Source organism: Mus caroli, unplaced genomic scaffold (assembly GCF_978045245.1).
Source record: "Mus caroli unplaced genomic scaffold, Mus_caroli_1 scaffold_1, whole genome shotgun sequence".
In the NCBI taxonomy this organism is placed as follows: Eukaryota; Metazoa; Chordata; class Mammalia; order Rodentia; family Muridae; genus Mus; species Mus caroli.
Genome location: NW_028227256.1, coordinates 4,260,075 through 4,284,362, shown reverse-complemented (window position 1 = coordinate 4,284,362; position 24,288 = coordinate 4,260,075). Strand labels below are relative to the sequence as shown.

At 37.5% G+C, this 24,288-nt stretch overlaps 1 protein-coding gene across 3 annotated transcripts in view; it reads right to left on the bottom strand.

Annotated features, from left to right (window-relative positions):
* Positions 1-5,360: 5,360 nt before the first annotated feature.
* The window catches only part of Pcmtd1 (protein-L-isoaspartate (D-aspartate) O-methyltransferase domain containing 1), an 83,258-nt gene continuing 64,330 nt past the window's right edge, over positions 5,361-24,288 (bottom strand). For 2 of the 3 annotated variants that reach the window (XM_085835508.1, XM_085835504.1), the window contains 4 exons: positions 17,668-17,839; positions 15,113-15,236; positions 12,375-12,581; positions 5,361-9,510 (listed from right to left, as the gene is read on the bottom strand). In XM_085835508.1, the coding sequence (XP_085691634.1) occupies positions 9,143-9,510; positions 12,375-12,581; positions 15,113-15,236; positions 17,668-17,721 (753 nt within the window). In that variant the 5' untranslated portion in view covers positions 17,722-17,839 and the 3' untranslated portion in view covers positions 5,361-9,142. The remainder of the gene's footprint in view (positions 9,511-12,374; positions 12,582-15,112; positions 15,237-17,667; positions 17,840-24,288) is intronic. The other variant, XM_085835506.1, reaches the window with a different exon arrangement.

The following is a 24,288-nucleotide window of genomic DNA, read 5'->3' as shown; positions in this document are numbered from 1 at the left end:
TTTAAGGACTTCTACCTGTTTAGCAGTGTTCTCCTATAATTCCTGGAAGGACTTTTGTGCTTCTTCTTTCAGGGCTTCTACCTCTTTAGCACTTTTCTCCTGTATTTCTTTAAGTGAGTTATTAATGCCCTTCTTTAAATCTTCTACCACCATCATGAGATATGATTGTAAATCTGTACCTTGCTTTTCGGGTGTGCTGGGGTATCCAGGACTCATTGTGGTGGGTGTACTGGGTTCTGATGATGCCCAGTGTTCTTGGTTTCTGTTAGTAAGGTTCTTATGTTTGCCTTTCGCCATCTGGAAATCTCTTGTTTTAATGATCAAGCTGTCTCTGTTTGGAGATTGATCCTGTGATTCTGTTATCCTCTGTCAGCACTCCTGGGAGTCCAACTCTCACCTGAGTTCCAGTGGTCAGAGCACTCTCTGCAGGCAAGCTCTCCTCTTCCAGGGCAGGTGTCCAGCAGTCTGGAGCTGTGAGTTCTGGGGTCAGAACCCTCCCTGTAGGCCAACTCTCCTCTGGCAAGGAATGTGCCCAGAGGTCTGGGTCTCAGTTCTGCCTCCTGGGTGAGGATGAAGGCCTGAGGGAACACTGATCAAGAAGTTCGGTTGCTTCTATCACCCACGTGCTCTCAGGTGATCAGGAGGTCCTGGGTGTGCTAGGAGTCCTGTGGCATGGAGAGTCCTCTGGCACCCTAGATGCCCTTGACCGGGTTCACACAGAAGATGGAGGGGATGGCCCCAACCTGAATGGATCCCAGCCTCTGGTTGGGTGGGGTTGCCCTGTCCCTGTTCCTGCTGGCACAAGACCCTCCGCAATTCTTTGGAGCTGATGTTGTGTTCCACTCACCTGTGATCCTGAGGTGATCCAGAGGTTCTGAGGTGTGGAGAGCAATCTGGAGCCCTTAGCGGCATCTGTTGGGCTCAGAAGGAAGATGGCAGGGGTTGGGGGCGGGTGTTGGCCCCTTCCAGAATGGATCCCAGCCTCTGTAGAAAATCTTTTTAATGATTCTTTGTGAGTTTCACATCATGTACCCCAGTCCCACTCATCTTCCCATCTCCTCATATTCTCCCTCTGCCATAGCAACCTTCCCTGCCAAAACACACAGAGACAATAAATGAATAAACAAATAATTAAATAAACAAATAAATAAAACAGTATAGGAAACACCATGTAAGCTATGTCACAATGTGTCCCCACAGTATATCTCTCTGTTTGCACATCACTTCCAAATGTACATTGCAATGAATGAGTTATTGGTCTGATTTGAGGTCTTTGGCTTCTGTGACACTATCAATATTGTGCCTTACTGGGATTCCTCTTGGTTATCCTGTTGTTGCTCTGTGTTGTAGAGATCCTGCAGCTTTCAATTAGTCCTTTAGAACGGGCCCTTTCACATGTCCCAACAGTTCACAGATGTTGTAGATTATAGGTTCATAGATGTTGTAGATTATCTCAAAGCCTTGGATCTGGATCTGGGTGGTAGCTGAGCTGGCCAGTGGGCCTCTAGGTATTTACAATCTGCCCGTGTGGCATGGCAGCAGGCAAGTCTGTGGAAATTTTCTCCCTTCTGCACCACGTTGAGTGGTGGCAGGTTGGGCTCTGTGTCTGGGCCTGGTGGAATAGGGCATGTCTGTGGGTCTCTTTTAATCTATCAATTTAAATATTTTGAAACATCCCTACCTCTCTGGGATGAAGCCTGCTGGATCATGCTGGATGATCTTGTTGATTTTTTTTTTTTTAAAGATTCAGCTTTAAAGTGTTTTATTATAGTTTTGCAACTATGTTTGTAAAGGATTTCAGTCTGTAATTTTCTTTATTTTATATGTCTTTGGGTGGTTTAAGTATATTTGTAATTGTGTCCTCATAAGAACTGGCTAATGTTCTATTTGTTTATATTTTGTGGAGTAACTTGAGAAGTTAATTCCTCTTTGAAATTCTTGTATAATTCTACACTAAAACCATCTGGCCCTGGGCTTTTATAGGTTGGTAGACTTTTAATGACTGCTTTTATTTCTCTGAGGGTTATAAGTGTATTTAAATTGGTTATCTAATCTTGATTTAATTTTGGTGATACCTATTGAGAAAATTATCAATTTCTTTTAGATTTTACAATTTGGTGGAGTATAATTTTTTAAAATTTTGTCCTTCTATCTGTAATATGCCTCTTCATTTCTAGCTTTGTTCAGTTGGATCTTTCTACCTCTTAGGTAATTTGGTTAAGGGTTTGTCAATCTTACTGATTTTTTCAAAGAACCAACCTTTGATTCACTGAAATAAATGCTTTTGTTCCCATTTTATGGATTTCTGCTCTGAAATTGGTTATTTCTTGATGTCTACTCTTTTTGGGGGTTATTTCTTCTTTTTGTCCTAGAGCATTCAGGTGTGCTGTTTTATTACCAGAATGATATCTCATCAATTTCTTTACATAGGACACTTAGTGCTATGAACTTGCCTTTATGGTGTCTCATAAGTTTAGACATGTGTTTTCATTTTCATTAAGTTCTAAAAAGCTTTAATATTTCCTTCCCAACTTCTGTCTTGGTCCATTTTTGACTTAGTAAGTTGTGCATAGGTGTTAAGAATTGAAGTATCTTTCAGTGGTCAGTGTTTTGATTGGTATATAGTGTCAGTATTCTTGTCTTCAGATTTTAAAATCTATTTTGTCAAGGTTATAAAGTGGCTACACCAGCCTCTTTCTTAGGTTCACTTGTTTGGAATCCACTTACCCTGAGGTAATGTCTATTCTTGATTTGAAGTTTTGTTTCTTGGATGTAACAGAATGATGGATATTGTTTTCATATTCAATCTGTTAGTCTGTGTGATTTATTGGAGAAAGGATGAGCCTCTCTGCTGGTGGACTGCTCTGGGGCTGGGAATGAGGCTGGTGAATTGGAACTGGGGAGACAGAAAGAAGAATGAAGATCTACTACCTGATCCGCAGACCAGCAGAGCTCAAGGCAGAGAGTGCCTCTGGGTGTTAGACCCTGAGGCAAAGGAAGGGTGTTAGGAAAGAATGGTGAATGCATAAAAGACCTGCAGGTTCCCCTAGGAATGGGGGCACAGGAGGGAAAGCGACAGCACATGTGCTGCTACAGGGCTAAGGATAAGACTGGAACATTGCAACTGGAGGACAGGAGGAAAAATGAAGTTCACCCATCCGATTTCTCAGGCCAGGGAATTCCAAGACCAGCTAAATACAGAAAACAAAATCATGTAACCAATTCTTTAAAATGAATTCTAATGAGTTTGTGTGTTATATACTGCAGATGCATTTGCTTTGCCACTCTGCCTCTCGATGGGGCCAGGAAATGGTCTCTGGGTCATTTGCTTGTTTTCAGTCTGGGTTCTCTCCCACTAAGGCCAGACATGGAGTGCATGTGTAATGCCTTTCTTTTTTGTTATTGTGTCAGGTGTGTGGTGGTGGAGCACTGATAGTCATGACCTGGGATGTGAATGGGAAGGAAGTTCAACGTTCTCTGTGGGGCAAGTGGAACTGTGTCACCAGACAAAACCTGGGAAGGTTGGGCAGATTCCGAAACCCTGGTTCTCATATCTGAAAATGGAAGGCATTTTATCTACTCCCGACCCAGTTCCCGTTCTCCCCAGTTCCTATCCTGGAGCATGTGGTCATGACACCCCACATAAATATTTACTCGAGTAAATAGTATGCACCCATTTTCCACGATGAACAAAGAATAAACTGTTAGGACAAGCAAGGACTGTCTCTCTCATCAAGACCTGCTGTGGGGTGAAGCCTTCATCATATAGAGCTGTGTCACCTAAATCTCCCACAGAAGGCCCCTCTGCCCTCCAGACATGAACACTCACTCCTAATTTAAGCTGGAGTTACCCCTTGCCCTGGTCGAATATAGTCCCTTCTTTCCTGACTCCATGAGGTTCTCAGCAGTGAATGGACACCCACCTGTCTGGTTAGCCTCAGCCTGCACTATTTCTCAGGCTGGGGCCTTCATCTTATGTTGCATGCAGAAACCCCTAGACTCCTTTGTCTGTAAGGATGAAATGTAGCCTAGCACCCTTCTGTTTCATCTAACAGAAGTTCATGCACCCCAGGGAACCAAAGAACCCTAAATGCTTGTAGTATGTTGATAAAAACAAACATAAGAGCAGTTCTTTGGAGGACAGAACTAGGATTCAAGTATGTCTCGGGTGTGCCTACATAGCTAAAATCTCTTTTGGAAGATCTGATCTCCATGCTTCATGTTTCTCTCTCGTATAGGAACCAAAAATCAATAGATGGAACCTCATGTACAACATAGGAATGTGGTAATAATGAAGAGGCAACCTAAAGAATGAAAGGAAAACTTCATGTGACAGATTATTACTATTCATAATGCATAAAGAACTCAAAAAAGCAAGAAAAATAATTTAAATGGGCTATGAAACCTAACAGAGTTCTCAAAAGAAGAAAAAAAAATAACCAAATGCATTTCAAGTGTTCAAGATTCCCCATACATCAGGGAAATGTAAACCAAAACTACTTTGAAATTCTACCTCACTCCTGCCAGAATGGCTATCATCAATAAAATGGACAACAACAAATGCTAAGATGTAGGGAAAGAGAATCCTTATTCACTGTGGGAGTAGTTATACTGCAGTTGCTGTGCAAATGAGTTGTATTTACGTTCAGGCTTCTCAGGAGAGAATTCATTTCTGCTACTGTAAATCTAATCAAAACCCCAAAGCTGGGGATATCATAGGACTCAGGTGGCAAACTATTGTTTTTCTAAAAGGACATGTTGTAAAACTTCTTTCTAAATCGACACATACTATTCTCAGCCTTAGTCAAAGAATCACTTCCTGTGGAAAGGCTCAGACTATTGACTGCTCACTGCTAAATGGGTCATCTATACCATTTCCTTTTAAGGCCCAAGAAACGTCATGAAAAGGGGTTATACATGATGTAAAAACTGGAGTGTTGTAGAGTGTGAAGTGTTGTGATTGCTTGAATGAAAATGGATCCCTTATTAGAATGCTTGGTAGAACTATTTGGGAAGGTTTAGTTGAGGCCTTGCTTTGAGTTGTCACTGGGGTTAGGATCTAAGGTTTCAATAGCCCATTTTATCCCCAGTTAGCTAGTGATTTAAAGCATCACAACTAAGAAAGTTCAGGCCCTAGTGGATTCACTGATGAATTTTACCAGGTCCTCAAAGAAAAATTAATACACCAGATGCTTCTCAAATTGTCCCATAAATAGAAAAGGAGGGAATATTTCTAAGCCTTTTAAATGTTCCAATAACAAAACCAGATTAATGGCACAACTAAAAGGCCAAGATCCCTCACTGACACAAAAATTGTTAATATTTACAAAACAAATTCAAGAACACCTCAAAAAAAAAAATTTCACCACAACCAAGTTGGCTTTATTCCAGATACAGGGATGTGTGTGTATGTGTGTGTATTAGAAATTACATAAATGGGCTCAAAGACAGAATAACATGATCATCTTTATAAATGCAAAAAAAACAAATGGCTTTGGACAAAACTTAACAACCCCTTATGTTAAAAGTCCTGAAGAAATTCGGAATCAAAGGATCATATCATCACATAATAAAGGCTATATATGGCAAACCATTCAGGCACATCATTTTTATGGGCGAACTCAGCATTTCCACTACTACGAACTCAAGAAGGATCTCCAATCTCAACTCTACTTAATATAGAATTGAAAAGGCTTAGCTACAGCAATAAGAGTGCTGAATTAGAGATATGAACAGCAATGTAGAAACTCAAAGTTTAAGTCTCCTTCTGGAAAAAAGCTTTGTTTCCTTCCTTAGTCCCATAAGTCACCTTGGAAGAGTAAACCTAAGTCTAAAAGAAAGACATCAATCAATATCCCTCTCCCTATCCCTAGATGGGAGCAATTACTGGTGAGGACAAGGCGAAAACTAGAGAAATAATCATCTTTGAATTTCTTTGGGACACCTTCCAGGACCATACTTTATCCAGGCTTGCCTTATGCCTACCTCCTGCTCCTTGACTGAATTCTTCTCAATCCAAAGCTCCTGTGAACACAGTAAAGGCAAGGCAGGTGTGAATCACTAGATCACTGCTTGTTCTTGTCTCCTATGCAGCCATACTGAGTAAATCCAATCTGTTCTTATCAATGCTCAGCTCTTTAAGTCGGGTGTCTGGAAGGGGACTGACCTAACCACTGAAGTTGACGGAGCTAAAAAAAAGTGGCTAAATATCTACACGTACAGTGATTATTGATCGCAAAAATAAGAGAAAAATAAAAGAGGCAGGCCACTGGATAATGCTGTATAATGATGTGATTTGTTTATTTAAAATGATTTTCCTCCCAAGTTCCCCAATGATTTAGCTGGCTTTCTTTTACTTTCATCTCAAACAATCAGCACATTTTCTGTATTTTATTTTAACCATGTAAGCTATTTTAACATTATATTAACACCAGAGTCCAATATGTTGACCAGTGAGTAGGACAGATTTAAATTAGACCCTTGGCAGCTATGGTGTTGCTCCCAGATCCTAGGGATTTCAGTGATGGTGGATGTTCCTTCAGGCCCTGTCTCCAATCTGCAGCATGACTTAAGCTCCACACACATCCGTTCAAGCCCTCTTTGTTGTCTTCAAAAGATAAACTTAAATGTATTTTTGTCTATATTTAAATCCACAAGACTATTCCCCATAATTATCATATACTTTCTTTTGTTTATGTTCTCTGAAGAACAAAACCCGGTCTTACTCTGTGGTCCAGATGGGCTTCAAAGTCACTCTGAAACCACAGATGCCTTTAATTTGTAATACTCCTCCTGCCTCAGCTTCTCAAGCACTGACCACAGGCAGTAGCCATTACATATGGCTTACTTTCACTTACATTTTTGTTTATTGTTTTATTTTCTTAGTTTTTTTTTCTTCTTTATATTCTTCCACTTATTTTTATTTCATCTGTATTTGCTACTTCTTTACTTATAAAGCATAACTTTCCACACTCAAATAAAAATAAGCCCAAACCCAAATATTCTTAATCTAGTGCATCCGAGTTGATAGATAAGATAGCTTTCCTTAAATTTTCATCTATCCCTACCTTTAAAAGTCAACCATAAAGTCACACCTGAAAAGTAAATGAATTTAAAATGACAAAATATACATTTCAAAGACAACAAATGCAATGATCAAGACAATCTACTGTACAATTTGTGAAAGTCAACAGAAGACAGCAAGAATATAATCTATCTTTAAATATATCAGTAAAAACACTCCTAAATAATAAGATCACTGAGCATTACATATTTTCAGTTATCTGTACATCAAGCTCTTAAGAGAAAAGTAAAGAGATGTGGGTGACAGAATGGAAAATAAATGAAAACTCTTCCAAGATAAGACTATGTGGGTATCAGGAATTCAAGATTAAACTTCTTAAACAAAATTTAAAAAAAAACAAAAGAGTATGTTGGTCTAGGGATATATCTCATTTGTAGAGTGCTTGCCTAGCATGCAAGAGGCCCTGGTCCTGGGTTTAACCCCCAGTACCACATCAGGGAGAGGGAGATGTCTTTTTTCTTTTTTGGACAGAAACAGGATAGACCATATCTTAATAATAGTTTGTTTACTAATTACATTAAGAAAAATCATACAGGCCCATTTCACAAGAGTCAAACGAATCCTTTGCATAACACTGTTGCTCATATTATTAAAACATTATCAATTATTTGGATCAATTTCATCTTTAAACTGTTTTAACTTATCACCTACACAGAATTATTGGACCTGAGTTATAAACTATTTGAATCATCATGATTGTACTTCCTTATGTAAATCTGAGAGGCTGCTCTGACAGTGATGTGGTGGGAATAAGTGAGACACTTGAAATCTTCCCTTCCATGGGATGGTAAGCAGTAAGTAGGTCACATCCCACAGCTTCTTAACAAGGAATAACTGTGCAGGCCCTACCAGGAAGAAAGAACTAGTAATAACATGTACAGCCTGTTGTATCACTGATACCCCATGTAAGTAGCTTAAGAATGTAGTATTAAGCAAAAAGTGAAAATCATTATCATTTTATCAAAGAAACAAAATACAGAATGAAGGATATTGAGCTTGGTATAGGTCCCAGAGATCCCACTCTGATTCTGAAGCAAATTTTAACACAAACGCATCTACATACAACTTCCATGACTATTTATATTAGAAAGATTCAGAGCAGATGAAGCCAGTGTGGCCTACCTTGTCAAAGATAAATATCTACTTAATGAAAAGTTCCACTGCTAAAATGCCTCAACTGATCATATCATTCCCCTGCTGCTGGAGGTCCCGAAGAAGTGGTGATCACTTAATGTGACTTAGTCACCGTCTGCATTTAGAAGCAAATGGGACAGTGAATGACTTTTCAAATCTAATACTTTATAGTTATTTATAGAAAAGCAATCCTAAATATACTACCGCTTAAAATTCTATAGTTAAGATAACCTCATTATCTTTAAATACTGAGAACACAAAGGGCCCATACAAACTAGTTGTGTCAAGTAGCCACTTCCTACTTTAACATTCACTAGCTCTTAAAAATCTCTATGAGAGAAGCAGAAAATTTCCCCATGCCTTTTGGCAATAGATTCAAAAGCTTAAGTTTCAGGTCTGTAAAATTTCATGAAGTCTGTGGTTTTTAAAGCTAAATTACTCAGTATCTTGAATTAGTATTGCACTCATATGTTGCCCGGAATATGTCTAGAACAAAAGTAAGGTAAGTACGTCTACAAGCATTTGCTTTCCTTATTAGATAAGCAAGCTCAAATAACAGAAATGCAAACGGCAATTTAAATAAGCCTATATGTGTGACAATGTATCAACCTCTTATAGAATGAAATTCAATTGCCAACACTACAAATCCATGAAGAACCAGAAAGAGTACTGTATACAAAGTTCTTACTATTGTCCCATTCCACTTTGAGATCAAAACAGTAATTCTTCAAGATTTAAGAAAAATAGATTTTAGGAAAGAGACTCTTTTAAATCACTGAATACATCATTTCTGTTATTAAGAGAAATAACTTAGACTTTTTTTCTGCAATAATTCATTCTAATGAAGTAATTCTCTAAATCCTAATTAAGACTACATTTACAAGAGTAAGGGAGTTTATCAGTAGGCATTCTTCCTTGTTTAAGTTATTTGTCTCGAAAATACGTCAAGTAAGCCTTTAAAGACTCTGGGAGTGGCAGCTTCATTATCTTTTCCCTCAGTAGGTTCTGAGGTGGCTCCTCACGCTTCATGGCTTCGCTGTGGTCTTTCTCCTCTTCTTCTTTGCTGTCTTCTTCCATTTTTTCATCCTCTTCACTGTCTAGAGGCTGAGGGATGAGCTGATTACCCACAAATACGTAAGTATTAATTCTCTGTTTCACTCTCTTCCTTTTCCTCTTGGGTGGAGCCCTTTGTGGAATCCCCTTGGCCTGCATTTCATCATTTATGAAGTTTCTAAGTGTACGTCGAATGTAAATACGAGCCAAGTCTTGGAGATTCCTGACAGCACACGGGGCTACAAACACACACAAAAAAGAAACCATTATATACTGTACATTTCTTCACAAACTTTAGAAAACATAAAACTATAAAAACCTGCTTTGAGAATGCTTAATATATAATGACTTAATGCACACTGAGCAGGGTATGCAGTGTAGTAAAATGAGGTAAATGTTCATGTTGCTATTTATAGGTATGCATAGTCTCTGGAAGAATAAATAATAATTTAGAAACAGGATAAAGACAAAATGGTAAGCGCATGAGAGATTTTACTCTGTTTATTATTTAATACTGTTGTTTGTTTAAGTTATATGGGGTTTGCAGGGTAGGGGGTGTAGTGTTGATCATAACCATTTGGAACTCCAGTTCCAAATGATCTAATACCCACTTCTGGCCTCTGAGGGAGCAGGTATATACAAGTTGTGTATGTATATATATACAGGCAAAACAGTCACACAAATTAAAAATAAATATAAAAACCCTTTTCTTAAGAAAATAAGTAAGTTATATGGAAATACTTATCAGAAAAATTCAATGAAACATTTTAATAGCTGCCCAAACTCTGAAGTTGCTAAGGGTGCTCATATATGGACATGTGTGTGTGGCTAGAGAGTGAGGCAAGTGGGCAGGGGGAGATAAACATGAGCACATTTGTTCACAGCAAAGTACCATCAAATAGGAGTTGTAAATTAACACAGGTCCCTAGTACAAGAGGCACTGTTTTAAGACACTGATGTTTACTTACATCAAATACATTACAAAATGGAGGAAGGATACGAACTGTGCCTCTGACCCAAAATTTTTCCCCAAATTACTTAACAAATCACTTGTTAAATAATAGGCCAGACACAAAAGAACTCATTTAGATACATGACTGCTTTAATCTGGGAAAGTCCATGAATACAGTGAGCTCACATATGTGGAAGAGATAGGTTTAAAAAAGATGGAGAAGGAGTGAAAAGGAAAATAAGAAAGAGAAAAACCAAGGATTATGAAAAGAATAAAACAGTAGTGATGCCATAGGAAGTTCTTGGCTACAGATATGGCAGTGTTCCACTAGCTGGTGGGAAAATCCTCCTCAAGGAGACTGCTTTGCCAGAGTTTAAGGAGCTGAGTCACCTAGCAGCCACGAAAATGATCCGAGAGATCAGCAGAGAACAGCAATAGATCAGAGAGATCAGCAGAGAACAACAATAGAAGAATGGGCTTCATGTGCTAAGAACTGAATGGTATGTAGTTGGTGATGTCTGGGATGGCAGGTCAAACACTTAGGTGATCACGTAGGATATGGCCACACCGACAGAAAGGGATAGGACAGAAATTGAGACAGCACAGAAACAAATTGGATTGGAGCTAAAAGGACAACAAATTAAAACATCTGCGGTCTAGCATGAACTTCTGGGCAGCTGCTGATGTGAAATACAAACACATCAAATGCAGACGGGAGACCAGGATGAGAAGAAAATTCACATGTTTGCTTGTATTCTTGAATCTGAGATGTCATCGCTAACCAAGGTCATTTTCAGAGCAGTATCAGCAATACAGGACATAGAAGGGTTGCTGGGACTTCCTCTAGCCACTACATGGATGTACATGCACAGGTACAAGCATCCCCACACATGTATATGTGCAGATCATACACAAAAAGTAAACAATTTTTAAAAGTCTATGTCTTTACAGCTAAAGCTAGAGTGACACACTGTCTCATAAAAATAAACAATTACAACAACAAATGAAAAAAGGGAAAGATTGAGAAAATTCATTTATTTAGGTTGAACCATATAAAAAACATTCTGGTTTTCCTTAAAAAACAAATAAACAAACAAAAAAACCCCAACATGACTTCAAATATAAATATTTTTAAAAGATTGAGTCCACAGAAACCAATGTCATAAAATTTTATAATTATTGTATCACTGCCCCTGAACTTAAATATACACCTCTTCTTTTTTAAACTTTAAATCATATTCCTACAGTTTTTATATGCATATAAATCACATGCCACATAAAACAATGGAAAGAAATATGATTTTTAAGTCAAATAAAAATTGTGATAAATCACAAGAAAAATTGTATCTTTATTTTAATAAGCTACTGAATAAGAGCGGTAATTTATTGTTACTATATCCATTTAGCACAGGGTTTATAAGGGTATTGTTCTTGCGGGATTCGGGTCCAGTGTTTTAGTCTGTTGTAATGTTTTACAAACAAATAGATACTGTGACTTAACAGAATGAAAACTTAGTCTATTCTTCCACAGAATTTTAGCAAATAACAATTTTTAAAACCTTTTCATTGTATGATTAGTATACAAAGATGGGGAAAAGCAAGTTCCAGAATTCTCAATTTGCTTTCAGAGACTGTTGTTTATATCCCCACTTAAATTACTTCTATTGAAAATGCATTTCAGGGGGATGATGGATTCTTTTATTTGGACCCTGTACATTGCAAATTATCCTAATTTACTGTCTTCCTTGCCTTGTTTGTTCCCCCCACACCCCACTGTGTGTACCGTGATGGTGAGCATTGGCATGTGGATATGCACATGCCACAGCATGTGCACAGAGGCCAGAGGATAGCTTTCGGGAGTTGATTTTCTCCTTCTACTGTGGGTTCCTGGGATCAAATGCAAGTCATTAGGCTTGTTCTACAAATATTATCTGTAGCCACTGAACCTTCTTGCTGGCCCTTGCTAAGTTTATTTCTAGTTTATATTCATACATATCCAACAAATATCCAATAGCTGGCTGTCTTATTTACCATTTCTATTTTTGTAATGGTGAATGAAAACTGATAACCTGCAGCCCAGTGTTCATGCCAATTATCAGTTACACTGTTAGCATGTAATCATACTTGTAGCTAAGACACATAAACACTAACCTAAAGGAAGTGTCAGATAAAGAAGAATGTGAAGCTGTCTTGAGTAAATTGCTTCCATGGCTGCTGCAAAGCCTAATAGAAAGAAGTGTGCCCATACACAAAGCTCCTGCTGTGTAAGAACACCAGCATGGGCAGCATTGGCCACAGAGGGTTTTATTACTTTCCACTGGGCTATGAGAACCCCAAGTATCAAAAATAGCCACAATTCTGTCTGAAAAAATGGGAAAATGGTGTTATATCATTATTTCTTCCATTAACTAGTACTTTAGTTAGTACAGAATGACATGAGTATGCAGACGGCATCAAACAACTATAAACCATGTACAAGTGACAATTTTCATTTGAGTCAGGTGCTAGACAGCCAGCACATATTCCTGATTTCAGTAGTCTAGAAGGATATGAATGCTGCAGCCCAGTCATTTCAAATTTCTATCAGAATGAGTCTCCTTTAATTCTTTAACTACTCTTATTTTTTGTTTTCCTGTAAAATGTGGATATTTTTATGTGGTTTGTCTCTTGTACATTGTTATTACCAAATAGCCAATAAGCATTTTTAAAAGGTTGGTTAAGAATAGTTTCTAAATTATGAAAATTTTAAAAATTTTCAGAACTGAGAGCTTAGTCTCTTTCTAAATGAGATGAAAATAGAAACACAAAGTCAAGATGGAAGAACTTTATAAATCCTTAAAAGTAGTCACTATGTCTCCATAGCATTCTCTAGGGTCCAGGTGAAGAAACCTTTAGACCAATGACACACCCAGAGAATGATACTTACCATAGGACCCAAAGGTCTCAGAGTCCACGTCTCTTAATTTCCCCTGAAATAGCTTGTGATTTGTGTGTGTAAAAAAAAAAAACTTTGGCTACATATGTCTCTGATGCGGCCATAAAACTCATATAAAACAGCTAGGCTCTGCTCACTCATGTGTCTGCTTCCTGTAACTGGGTGGACAAGTCTAACAGAGCTATGCAAATCTAAGCTCCTTCCCTCTCACTGATCCTGCTGGGTTAAGTGAGCTGTGACACTACAGTCATTAAGGTATCTGACCTCTGAGTTTATCATCCCTCAAATGCTAAGAAGTAAGGAAGTGGATCAAACAGGTAATGAATTTCCCAAGACTCCCACCTGCCTTTACTAACCATTATTACAGGTCACATACTAAGCAAAGCATTTCAGTTCCAAGTTAAGATGGTTAAAAAGAAAAAAACAAACAAACAAACAAAAAGACAAAAAAAGAAAATCAAACAAGTACTAAGAATAGTATGAGTTTTCTGTATAAATCCAGAATCCTATGAAATAAAAGCAAATTAAATCAGAGGTTCATCTGTAGTAAAGCTTTATTTAATGGTTAACAAAACTATGATTATTCAAAGCTAGTTAACAGTAGTCCCCCTTTCTTTCTCATGGATCAGGTCAAATGCCTACCACAGGCTCCTTGAGACTATGTTTGTTGGTCTCCAACATCTCATATACTTAGATCCCATCTTTACTAAGGAGTCTCACTGTTTTATCTTAAATTTGTGGGTAACAGGTCCAACTCAAATCCCTCTTCCCTACCTTTTATCTCTACTTTCCTTGGATAATTTATTTGTTGTCCAAGCACAGCTTCAGACACCATCTTTTACAGTGAAGATTCTGTACTGATATTTCAGTTGTTTAGTAGGTTTTGGACCGAAAGGCTTCCTGGCACTTAAAAACTCATAGGCACCTCAAACATACCCCAAAGAAAATGTCCACACTCTCTTCCCCTCCTTCCAAATAATGTAACACAAACATACTCAGCTAGTCATTAAAGGGAAAACCAATTCCTTTTCCTCCACCCACATTCCTCACATTGTGGTATTTTTCTGCCTTCAAACAATTCTATCCACACCCACATAAGCTATCCTCACAATAACTAGTCTACTTGCCCACTGTCCAGGTGATGATCCATCCTCCACAGGCACCAAACATGTTCCTGATCTTGAACTACTCATGTTCTTCATGAGCCTAACACCTTCTATAGCCACTATCTTGGAAAGATGCTGCCACTCAATGTAGTGGACTTGCACTTCAGCACTCAGAAGGTAGAGGTATGAAGAATATGAGTGTAAGGCCATCCTTGGCTTTACAGTGAACAGGAGACCCTGACTCGAGGAGAGGGGGGGAGGGGAGGGGAGGGGAGGGGAGGGGAGGGGAGGGGAGGGGAGGGGAGGGGAGGAAAGTTCAGGGTAAGTGTACCACATAGGGAAATGTCCCTAGGAAAGTTTCTTTTCCCTGAGTTTTGATTGGTAGAAAAATTAACTGTAACTTGGCACAGATGTTTGTGGTGTTTGTGGTTTTCAGGCTTAAAAGTTCTGTAACATTCTGGCTGAGGGGCTGGGGTGGGAATTGCAGTTCATCTCACAAGTCTCTACATCCCTGGTTGATCAGTAGGAGCTGATTAGAATAAAATGTTGTTTTCTGTATTGACTTGGTGTCTGAATTGTGCTGGATCTAAGTGTACTCTATAAACCACAGTTACTTCCTACTACATTACAAACTAGTAAGTTTACAGTTGGTATGATCCGATTCTCTAAGTTTCTTGAAGGAAGATACAGCGCCCCATGCTACATAAAGCCTTGACTTTTTTTTTTCTAAATTAATAATAATGAACCTACTCATTGCATTATTGCCATATTCAATTTGTTATAATCATATATATGATCTATTAAATGCCATCAGTGACAACTCATTCTGGGTTCAAATATCTACTTACGGAGCCCCACAGAGTCCGGTGTGCCATTATCATTCTTACTAGGCTGTACTAGTGGTGCAAAGGAAACCGCAAGGATATTTTTACTTTCCCAAGTGTTTTGTCCAGTCCGCATAATCTGTGTCAACTATTTGGAGTGAAACAAGAAAGAAGCAATTCAATTACTTTAATGTCAAATTTTTACAAGAATAATTGCTAATGAGAAGTTAACATTTAAATGCAACCAAGATATTTCTACTCAGTTATGTATTATAACACAAGAAATCTACCATGTACTCCACAGGAAATGCATGCCTGCTACTTTAAGTCTGAGCTTACAGAACCCAGGGGAGAACCTACTACTATTATCTGACTAAATAGATTAAATAGTAATCAACTCTCCATCATGACTGATGCTCTCAGTCCTTATCGAAGACTCACAATTTGTCAAACTCCAGAGAGTAAGTGTTTGTGGAGTACTCAGCCATAAACAGGACATCTACATCACACCTTTCCAATGCTCAGGGAACATCCTCCCAAAAAGAGGACAGAAAAACTGTAAGAGTCAGAGATCATATAGCACTACTACAAAATGGTGTTTTCTCAACATGACAAGACCATGGCACCCATGGGCACATAGCAGTTGATGATCAAAATTTCAGCATTTCCATCCAGGAAGGCCTCACCCACACCTGCGGTATCTATTGAGAGATGATGGCTGCTAGGAAAATCGAAAATCAGTTTCCTTTAGGAATGGAGTCCTTGTTAGGCTGACCATTCTCCAGTGAATGGTGCTATACACACTTGTATAAGAACAGCACTAATTGGACTCCTGAGTTATTAAAAAAGAAAAGACATGAGGTTGGGAGGGAGTCATTAGGAGGAGAATCTGCATTGGAAGGGGGATATTTAGAAACTGAGTAAGATCAAAATGCTTAATTCAGTAAACATCTCTAATTTTAGAATGCCTATAATTGTTTGTATATATGAAATTCACAATGAATAAATTTATGTATATATGCCATTGAAGATTCATACACATGTGGTCTGGGAAGGACCTTGTTGAGTATGTGCACATGCACACGTGTGGAAACCAAAAGTGAAAGCTGGAGTTACAGGCATCTGCCGGACAACCAGCTTGTTACTGGAGTCTGGATCCTAGCTCTTGCCCTGGGACTGCACAAAAAGCATTCTTAACAAGTGAGCCATGTGTCTCTATTTCCAAGATAGATGTTTCAATACAAAAGGAGTACCCAAATATGGACAAACTACGTCTCTATGTTACACCCAGCTTCTATAAGCTTCTACAAGTATCCATACAGATCTGTCCACAACACTGCCTCCCTAAATAAATTTCTGAAATAGGTTCAGTCGTTTGGTTAGAGTACTGTTAGGAGGACTATACCAGTGAACTCAGTTTATGCTCTTCTATAACAGGAGTAAGAGATTCTAATTCTAACCTTAATCTCACATCACAAATAGAGCCAGAGAGATGGTTCCTTGTAAGAATGCTTGCTGCCAAACATGTAACCTGGGTTTCATCCCTGAGTCACACAACAAAGGAGAAAACAACTCTTACAAGTTGTCTTTTGACTTCCAAATGTGTTCTGTGGCATGCCCATATACACCCACACATACATGATAAATGTAGTTTAATGCTTTAAATAATCACAAAAAGAAGCATATTAATTCAGTAAACATCTGTAATTTTAGAATGCCTATAATCCCAGTATGCATGAACTAAGACATCAATGTTCTACACTGCAGGTTAGCTTGAGGTATATAACAAGATCCTTGCTCAAGAAAAACACATTTTCAAATACATCATTAAAGGAACTCAAGTCAGTAATTATAGGTGTAAACTTCAGAAATGCTCAAGTAAATCAAGTAAAGTACATGGAACTGTGAGGATATGTGTTAAACACAGTGTACACTTGCTCTCATCGCCACACCTTCACACTGAGCCAGGCGTGCCCAAGTTTTCTGTGTACATGTGTGTTGCCAGGGAGAGTTCATAGCCTTACCTGGAAGTCAAGCCCTCTACAACTCAAACACATCCCTGGTCCTTCCAAAAGCACTTCTTTTTGTTTTTGTTTTTGTTCTTTTCGAGACAGGGTTTCTCTGTGTAGCCTTGGCTGTCCTGGAACTCACTCTGTAGACCAGGCTGGCCAAAAGCATTTCTAATAATTTTTTAGCATTCTTATCTACTGAGCCAACTTTCCAGCCCCTCAATAAAGTGGGTATGGTTTTGTTTTGTTATTTATGAAGCTAAGTGCTTGAAGCTAGCCACGCACCAGAGTTGACATGTTGCAGGCAGAGGGTATGCATTCAAATGAGGCGCTTGGCTGACTGGCTGAGGCTGACTATTCAAGTGAGTTCTAGTCTCCCATCATATTTCCTCTCTACATCTGCTTGGCTTAAAATATTTAAGGATCTCTTTCAAGCTTCTTTCTATGCACATACATAAACAGATCTATAAAAATGTTTCTTCTTTAAAGTTACAATCTACCTTTCCCTGTCAGAGTCCTAATTCCCAATGTTACAACTGTCCTGTGACAAATGCAGGACAGTAAAAGTACCTGATCCTCTATGGGCATGACCAATATGCCCCCAACTTTGAGTAAGATCTTCATGTAGTTTTCGTGGTCTTTCTGGACTCCAGCTCCACAGTAAATTCGATCATACTGATGACTGTCAGAAGCTATCTGAAGGCAATTACCCACCACAAATGCGGGTTCACAGAATTCAAATCTATGTGGAAAAACAAACATTTTAATTGGTTTAAACAAAACATTGGTTCCTTAACAAATCCCCATAATCCTGTCTTTGAAAAGGCAAGGCTACCAAAATTAATTTTAAGAATAAAACATAATTAGGAAATCTTATTTAAAAATAAGTGAAATTTAACACTGATCAAGTACTTTTTTTTTTTTTTTAATCTATGATATAGCATACAAAGCATTAACCTATTTTGGGCCATATTAAACTTTACTAGAAGTGAAGCATAGAAGTAAATATAATGAAAGTTCATCAAACCACAATTTTGAGAAGCTTTTTTAACTTCAACTTTGGCCCCTATGATTTTCTTAAGTGACACAAAAGGAGATATGGTTTCAAGATTCTTCAAACTAAATCATAATGCTGGTTCCTGGTAATATTATACATCAACAGACTACTCTATATAGACTTCAGTGTTATTTCTTAAATTCTGTCAATAAAGTAAAAAATAGACTATTATGCAAACTAAAACTGAAACCTCAATGCAAATACAATTCTTTTCACCCCTTAGACCTTAGATTCAAGCTGGGCTCAAACTCCTTGAAGTACCCGTGCTTCAGCTTCTTTTAATGCTTCAATTACAGTATGAACCACCGTTCCCAACCACATCCAATCTTTTAAAACTAATTCTTAATTTTTGTAATAATAAAATCATAGAGCAGGATTAAGCCACTATTACAAATGAAATAATTTATAGTAAAAGCTTGGCATACACTGAAGGATGACCAAATGATTTCAATCAGAATCAACTTTACTTCAGAAAACATATCCTTTGATAATTAATAGTGAGCTTACTATATATTAGTTCTCATTAAAATTCACTAAAGCTTAGATACATCAGTGAACATACATTTAAGGAATCTACCAGTCTTGTGCCTTGTCCGTCATTCCCTACTGTCTTTGTAGATGGGGGTAAAGGAAAACAGCAAGGGATGGAAGAGCTAGGAGGTGGAGTTAAGAAAAGTACACACTGTACTCTCAACTTCATACTTTCACAGTGAGCCAGGCATGTTAATTAATTTTTTAACTGTAAACTCTATCTCACTGCTTATATTTTTCAGAATTCCCTTCCATCATTTTGGTCTCATGCAGAGAATACGGGGATACTATGTTCTGGATGAACTATGGCTGCTGGCTCCTTTAAAGAAACTGTACTTTAATTTGCTCATCAAGTACAGCAATGCTTTGACACTGACATCTTTAAAGGAAGAAATGGTAGGAGGCAACAAATTCATGAGAAAATTAATCCCTCAAAGGGATTAATTCACATGTCCAAGGGGTGGGTTAGGAATCACAGAGCAAAACAGTTGTTACAAAGCAAGAGCACCTCAAAATTCTTATATAGTATTCCCAAATATGTGCTCATCATGAGATGCTGTCTGTCATTTCTGATTGTATTCTGTTATGACAACACAAACCAACTTCCAAGTACTACTACAAGCTGTGTAAACGTCTCTGAAGCTAGACTGAATTACTTCTCTCTGATTCCATGTGAGAACCATGAAGAGTTATTCCTGTGTCTGTGTGTGCTGTTCCTTTGCCCCAAATGGCCCTCACTGGCCACCTTTAATTAATGAATGTCTACTATACTTTCAAGTTACACTTAAGATATCAGCTTCACAATGAAATCTTAGCCTTTAAAAGTATTAGGTTACCCACATTAGGGATATTTAATTTCTCTCAGAGACAAGACTACCCAACCTCTAATTGTTTAAAATAGGGTCAAAATGTAATTTCATTTTAGATTTATATGTCTTATTAGTATATGTATATACAAAGAAGGTCCCACCAGATAGCTTGTGGATTGTATCATGGGTATTCTGAATTTTTGGCTAATATCTACTTTTCATTGAGTATATACCACGTATGTCCTTTTGGGGCTGTGTTACCTCACTCAGGATGATATTTTCTAGTTCCATTCATTTGCCTGCAAAATTCATGATGTTCTCCTCTGTAATAGCTGAATGTAAAGTATTTTGCCTGTATATATAATATGAATCACATATGTGCCAGACAGGGCATTTGCATCCCCTAGAACTGGAATTGCAGATGGCTCTGGGCTATCACGTGAGTGTTGGGAATCAATCCTGGGCACTCTGCAAGAGCAACAAATTCCCTAAACCAGTGACTCATTGCTCCAGCTCCAAAATGTAATTTTTTGACTTTAAGTAATCATACTGTGAATCACATAGTTTTTTTTTATTAAATTTATGTTAAGTGCTCTTTTTAAAGTTATTCTAAGAAAGTTCTATCTGAAAATCTTCATCCTTTCATTCACATCCACAGAATCTTTTAAAAATTCAAAAGACTTTGAAATAGTAAAGTTCTTTTACAAATCTATTAAATAGCTAAAACCCAGGGCAGCTTGCAGAACTAATATCTAAGAAAACACCATTAGAATTGAGCAACTTATAATTAAAACCACAGAACGTTATTCAAGAATTGTGTGCCTGGTTTTAAAAATGTATGCCTCTGCACAAGCTCCTCCAAAAGCAGTTCCTGTTAGTCTAGCCAGGCACCCCCGGGCTAACTTCAGCTATGGGTACTCACTGCAAACACAAGCAAATGGACAAGTGTAACTTTCTTATGGCAGTATAATTTATAATTGTGATAAGTGCTTTAGCATTTATAGGGAAGGAATATGACTCCTTAAGAATGAACGTGAGAGGAAACAGACAGACCTGGAAATCAGAGGCTTCCATGAAGTTAAAAGCTTTGATCTGGAAGTTCTAGAGCCATACTATCCAAGATGACAGCCATTTATCACTGACACCGAGCCCTTAAAATGTGGCTACTCCAATGCAAGTTTATGTATGTATAAAATTCACATAAATTTTCAAAAACTTTGTACAAAAAGTAAGCTATTTAAATAATAGTTTTACATTGCATACCACTAGACAATGTTTACATAGTTACAAAGGACAAAATATTACACAACTGGCCATCTGCTTGTCTTAGGCAGACAGGTGGTACAAGAACTTTCTCCTTAAAATACTGTTTTCTCTTTGGAATATTTTCCTGCTCTTTGGTTGTCTTTTGTTTGGTTGGTTGGTTTGGTTTGTTTCTGTCATTTCTGAGTATGTCTAAATTTAACTGTATCTCTAACATCTATTACAACCACCCTCTCCCAATGCATTTATTCAATTAAGGAAAACATATAAGAAATACATATGCTTTATATTAGTACCTTTTCTAACTACCAACTTTGAATAAGAACTCAAATTATAAAGTAAATATGATGATCACAAAACTTAAGCTCTAAGCCGGGTATGGTGGAACACGCCTTTAATCCCAGTACTTGGGAAGCAGAGACAGGCGGATTTCTGAGTTCAAGGCCAGCCTGGTCTACAGAGTGAGTTCCAGGACAGCCAGGGCTATACAGAGAAACCCTGTCTCAAAAAACCAAAAACCAAAACCAAAACCAAAAACCAAAACATTTAAGCTCTAAAGAGAGATTTGCCTAAATAGCATTGGAAATGTAAATGAAATAAATACCTAATAAACAAAACAAAACAAAAAGAGATTTGCCTAGAAATAAAGTTCCCGTGAATGTATGAGTCCACTGCACTCTACAGTGTCCACTGCAGTCTACAGTGATGCTGTAGTTCAGATCATGGTGCTAGCTGGGAAAGGCCCATTGCACTCAAAAGGGATATAGTGGTTCACAGATCATGATGCTGACTGATAACTGCAACACTGTACATACATTATGTCAACATGTGGAAAAGAAAAAAAAAAAAATCACACTAACTCTTGCCTTTAATATCATATAACTGAATATCTAAAAGCATTGCTCATTATTCTAGAAATAACCTGAATTTTTTCTCTTCTAATTTCCAATGTCCACTGATAGAAATGAAACAGACTTCTAATTCACTTATTTACTATACTTTAACACACTAATTTCCTTAGAGAGAACACTTAAATTTGGGAGCCTACTAGAATTAGGAGATATGGTAAGATGGCTCAGAGGCTAAAAGCACCTGCGCACAAGCCTGATGACCTGGGTTCAGACCTCGGCACTACATGGTAGAGGATGCAAACTGACACTGCAAGTTGTTCTTGCCCAAGTCCACGCCACACCCAAAACAAAATAAATAAAATATAATAAGAAAAATAAATTTAAATCCCAAAAGTACCGTACTATTTCCATGAATAAAAATGAGACATATCTAAAACTGTGAGAAAATGTTGGTAATAAAAAACAAAATGATTTGTAAGCCAAATATACAAGTGGCTACCAATGCATAACAGTGTTAAATAAATTTAAAAAAAAAAAACAACAGAAATGTCTCCCCAAAGTATCTCCCACTCAAGCATTCTTTATTATACTTAATTATTATATTTAATATTTGCTACCTGTAATAAAAGTTCACAAAGAAAAAAGTTAAGAAAAAACTAAAGTTGCATATTGTTAGCATTTTAAAGTTTTACATATAGACAGAGAGTAACTTTTTGAACAAAAGTTAACCTTCAGTTGCTTCTGTGTAGCATACGCGGATTCTGTGGAGAGTCAGAACCACCTCAGTAATGTCACAATACCTTTACAACAGCATTCATGAACTAAATTCATACCAATCAGCTGGAGAATGACAGATTCCACTGCTGGCCTTTTTCTCAAAAATCGTATGAATTAAAATATACCCTTGTTAAATGTTGGCACATATTTATAGATATGTTTATTAATATGATTGACAAAAATAACTAAATAATTGAATCAAGACATAGATGGTGGCTGTTAGCAGTGTTATAGTATTAACCAGGTATAACTCCTATTGATTCTTCCAAGAGTAGAAACAAACAATTCTTAGTTGTTGACTATTCCAAAAGCTGTGCCACACCTAAATTTCTTAAAACGTACAAATGCAAAGTACACTTTAAACCTTAACAACAATTTCTGTGTAATCTAGAAGACTAAGCAATAAACTGTCCAGGACTTTTGTGTATAAAATAGCACTATGGGTACTGATAAATTATACATGTAGTTCAGGTTAGAATATAAAGGGAAGGGAAATGCAAATCCCATCTTTTCATACACATGAAACCTGAGAAATGTAACAAATCTACCAAAATGATAGACAAGTATATGTATGCAGTTATATTTAAGAATGGTTCAGGTGTTCTTTCTCTGGTTTTTAGGTTAAAATTAGATGCTTGCTAAAATGTTGTACTTAAGTTAAAATAGGCAGATACTTTTTTATTTTTAGAAAAATTCCCAAACTGAATCTCCTAAATAAAGTCACTTTCCTGAGTCACACTACTAAACATTAAAGTTATCTGGGGGGGGGGGGGGGGGGGGAGTCTTAAAGCCTTTGAAATGTCCACGAATGTATTCCTCTGAGGCTTATTATGAACAAACCTGAAAATACAATGACTATTTTGAGATTCCCACACAGGGACACACTTCACTTGCTCTTACTAAGCTGTGCACTGAAAATAATTTATGGCAGAGTGCAAAATATATAGACATCTTGGCTGAGAACATAAACACTTGCCCAAAGGAAGACCATGATTCCAATCACTTACCTTAGCAGTGGTTTTCTTTAGAGGTGCATGCTGGATTATCTTCTTCTTCAGATGGACAGATGATTTCATTCACAGCAGGGACCTTGCCAACTTGCCCATATAATTCTTTTGAAAAGCAGCTAGGAGATCAGGGTGACCTAGCCTTGCCCTGTAGCTTCCCTCTTAGACGGATAGTCTAGGTCTAGGAGCTGACTGAGAGTAGAAAAAACAACATTCCCCTTCAATACACTGTGAAGTTGGGGCCAGCAATTGCGCACCTAATTTATTAGATGCCAGAGGACAATGTCATTGAAATTGTAGACAATTATTCCAGTGGAATAAAGGAATTTCAAAGACCTGGGGAAGAGTCCTACCTTCTCATATCTTACCCGAAACAAACTGACAAATGAAATCACAAAATCTTTTTCTTAAAACATTTCATTAAAATACAGTTTGAGTCTTAAATGACTACTTTGTTAAAAATAAGACACTTTAAAAATGTCTGCTAGGCTAAACGCAAGTCTTGATCTTGAAATATATCATTCAAATACCTTATAATCAATAACTAAACTGTTGAATTAAAATTAGAAAACAAAGACTTTACCTTTTCAAGTGTTTTCCCTTCCAACTGCATCAGACTCATCTAGGACAACCCAGGAATTATTTGAAGCAAAGTGTTGAAAGTATATAAAGTGCTTTTGTTTGTTTGCACTGAATAAACAAACTCATATTACTGAGGCACTATAGAAACCTACATTATTGAAGCAGTCACTAAGTGTTTTATAGAAAACCTGACAGCTAAGTCATTTAAAGCCATTATATTATTCCCTGCACAGATGTTAATATATATAATTGATAGTTCTCTATTTTTAAGGATTCTCTGTCCCAAACAATATGACTTTTTGTCACATTAAAAT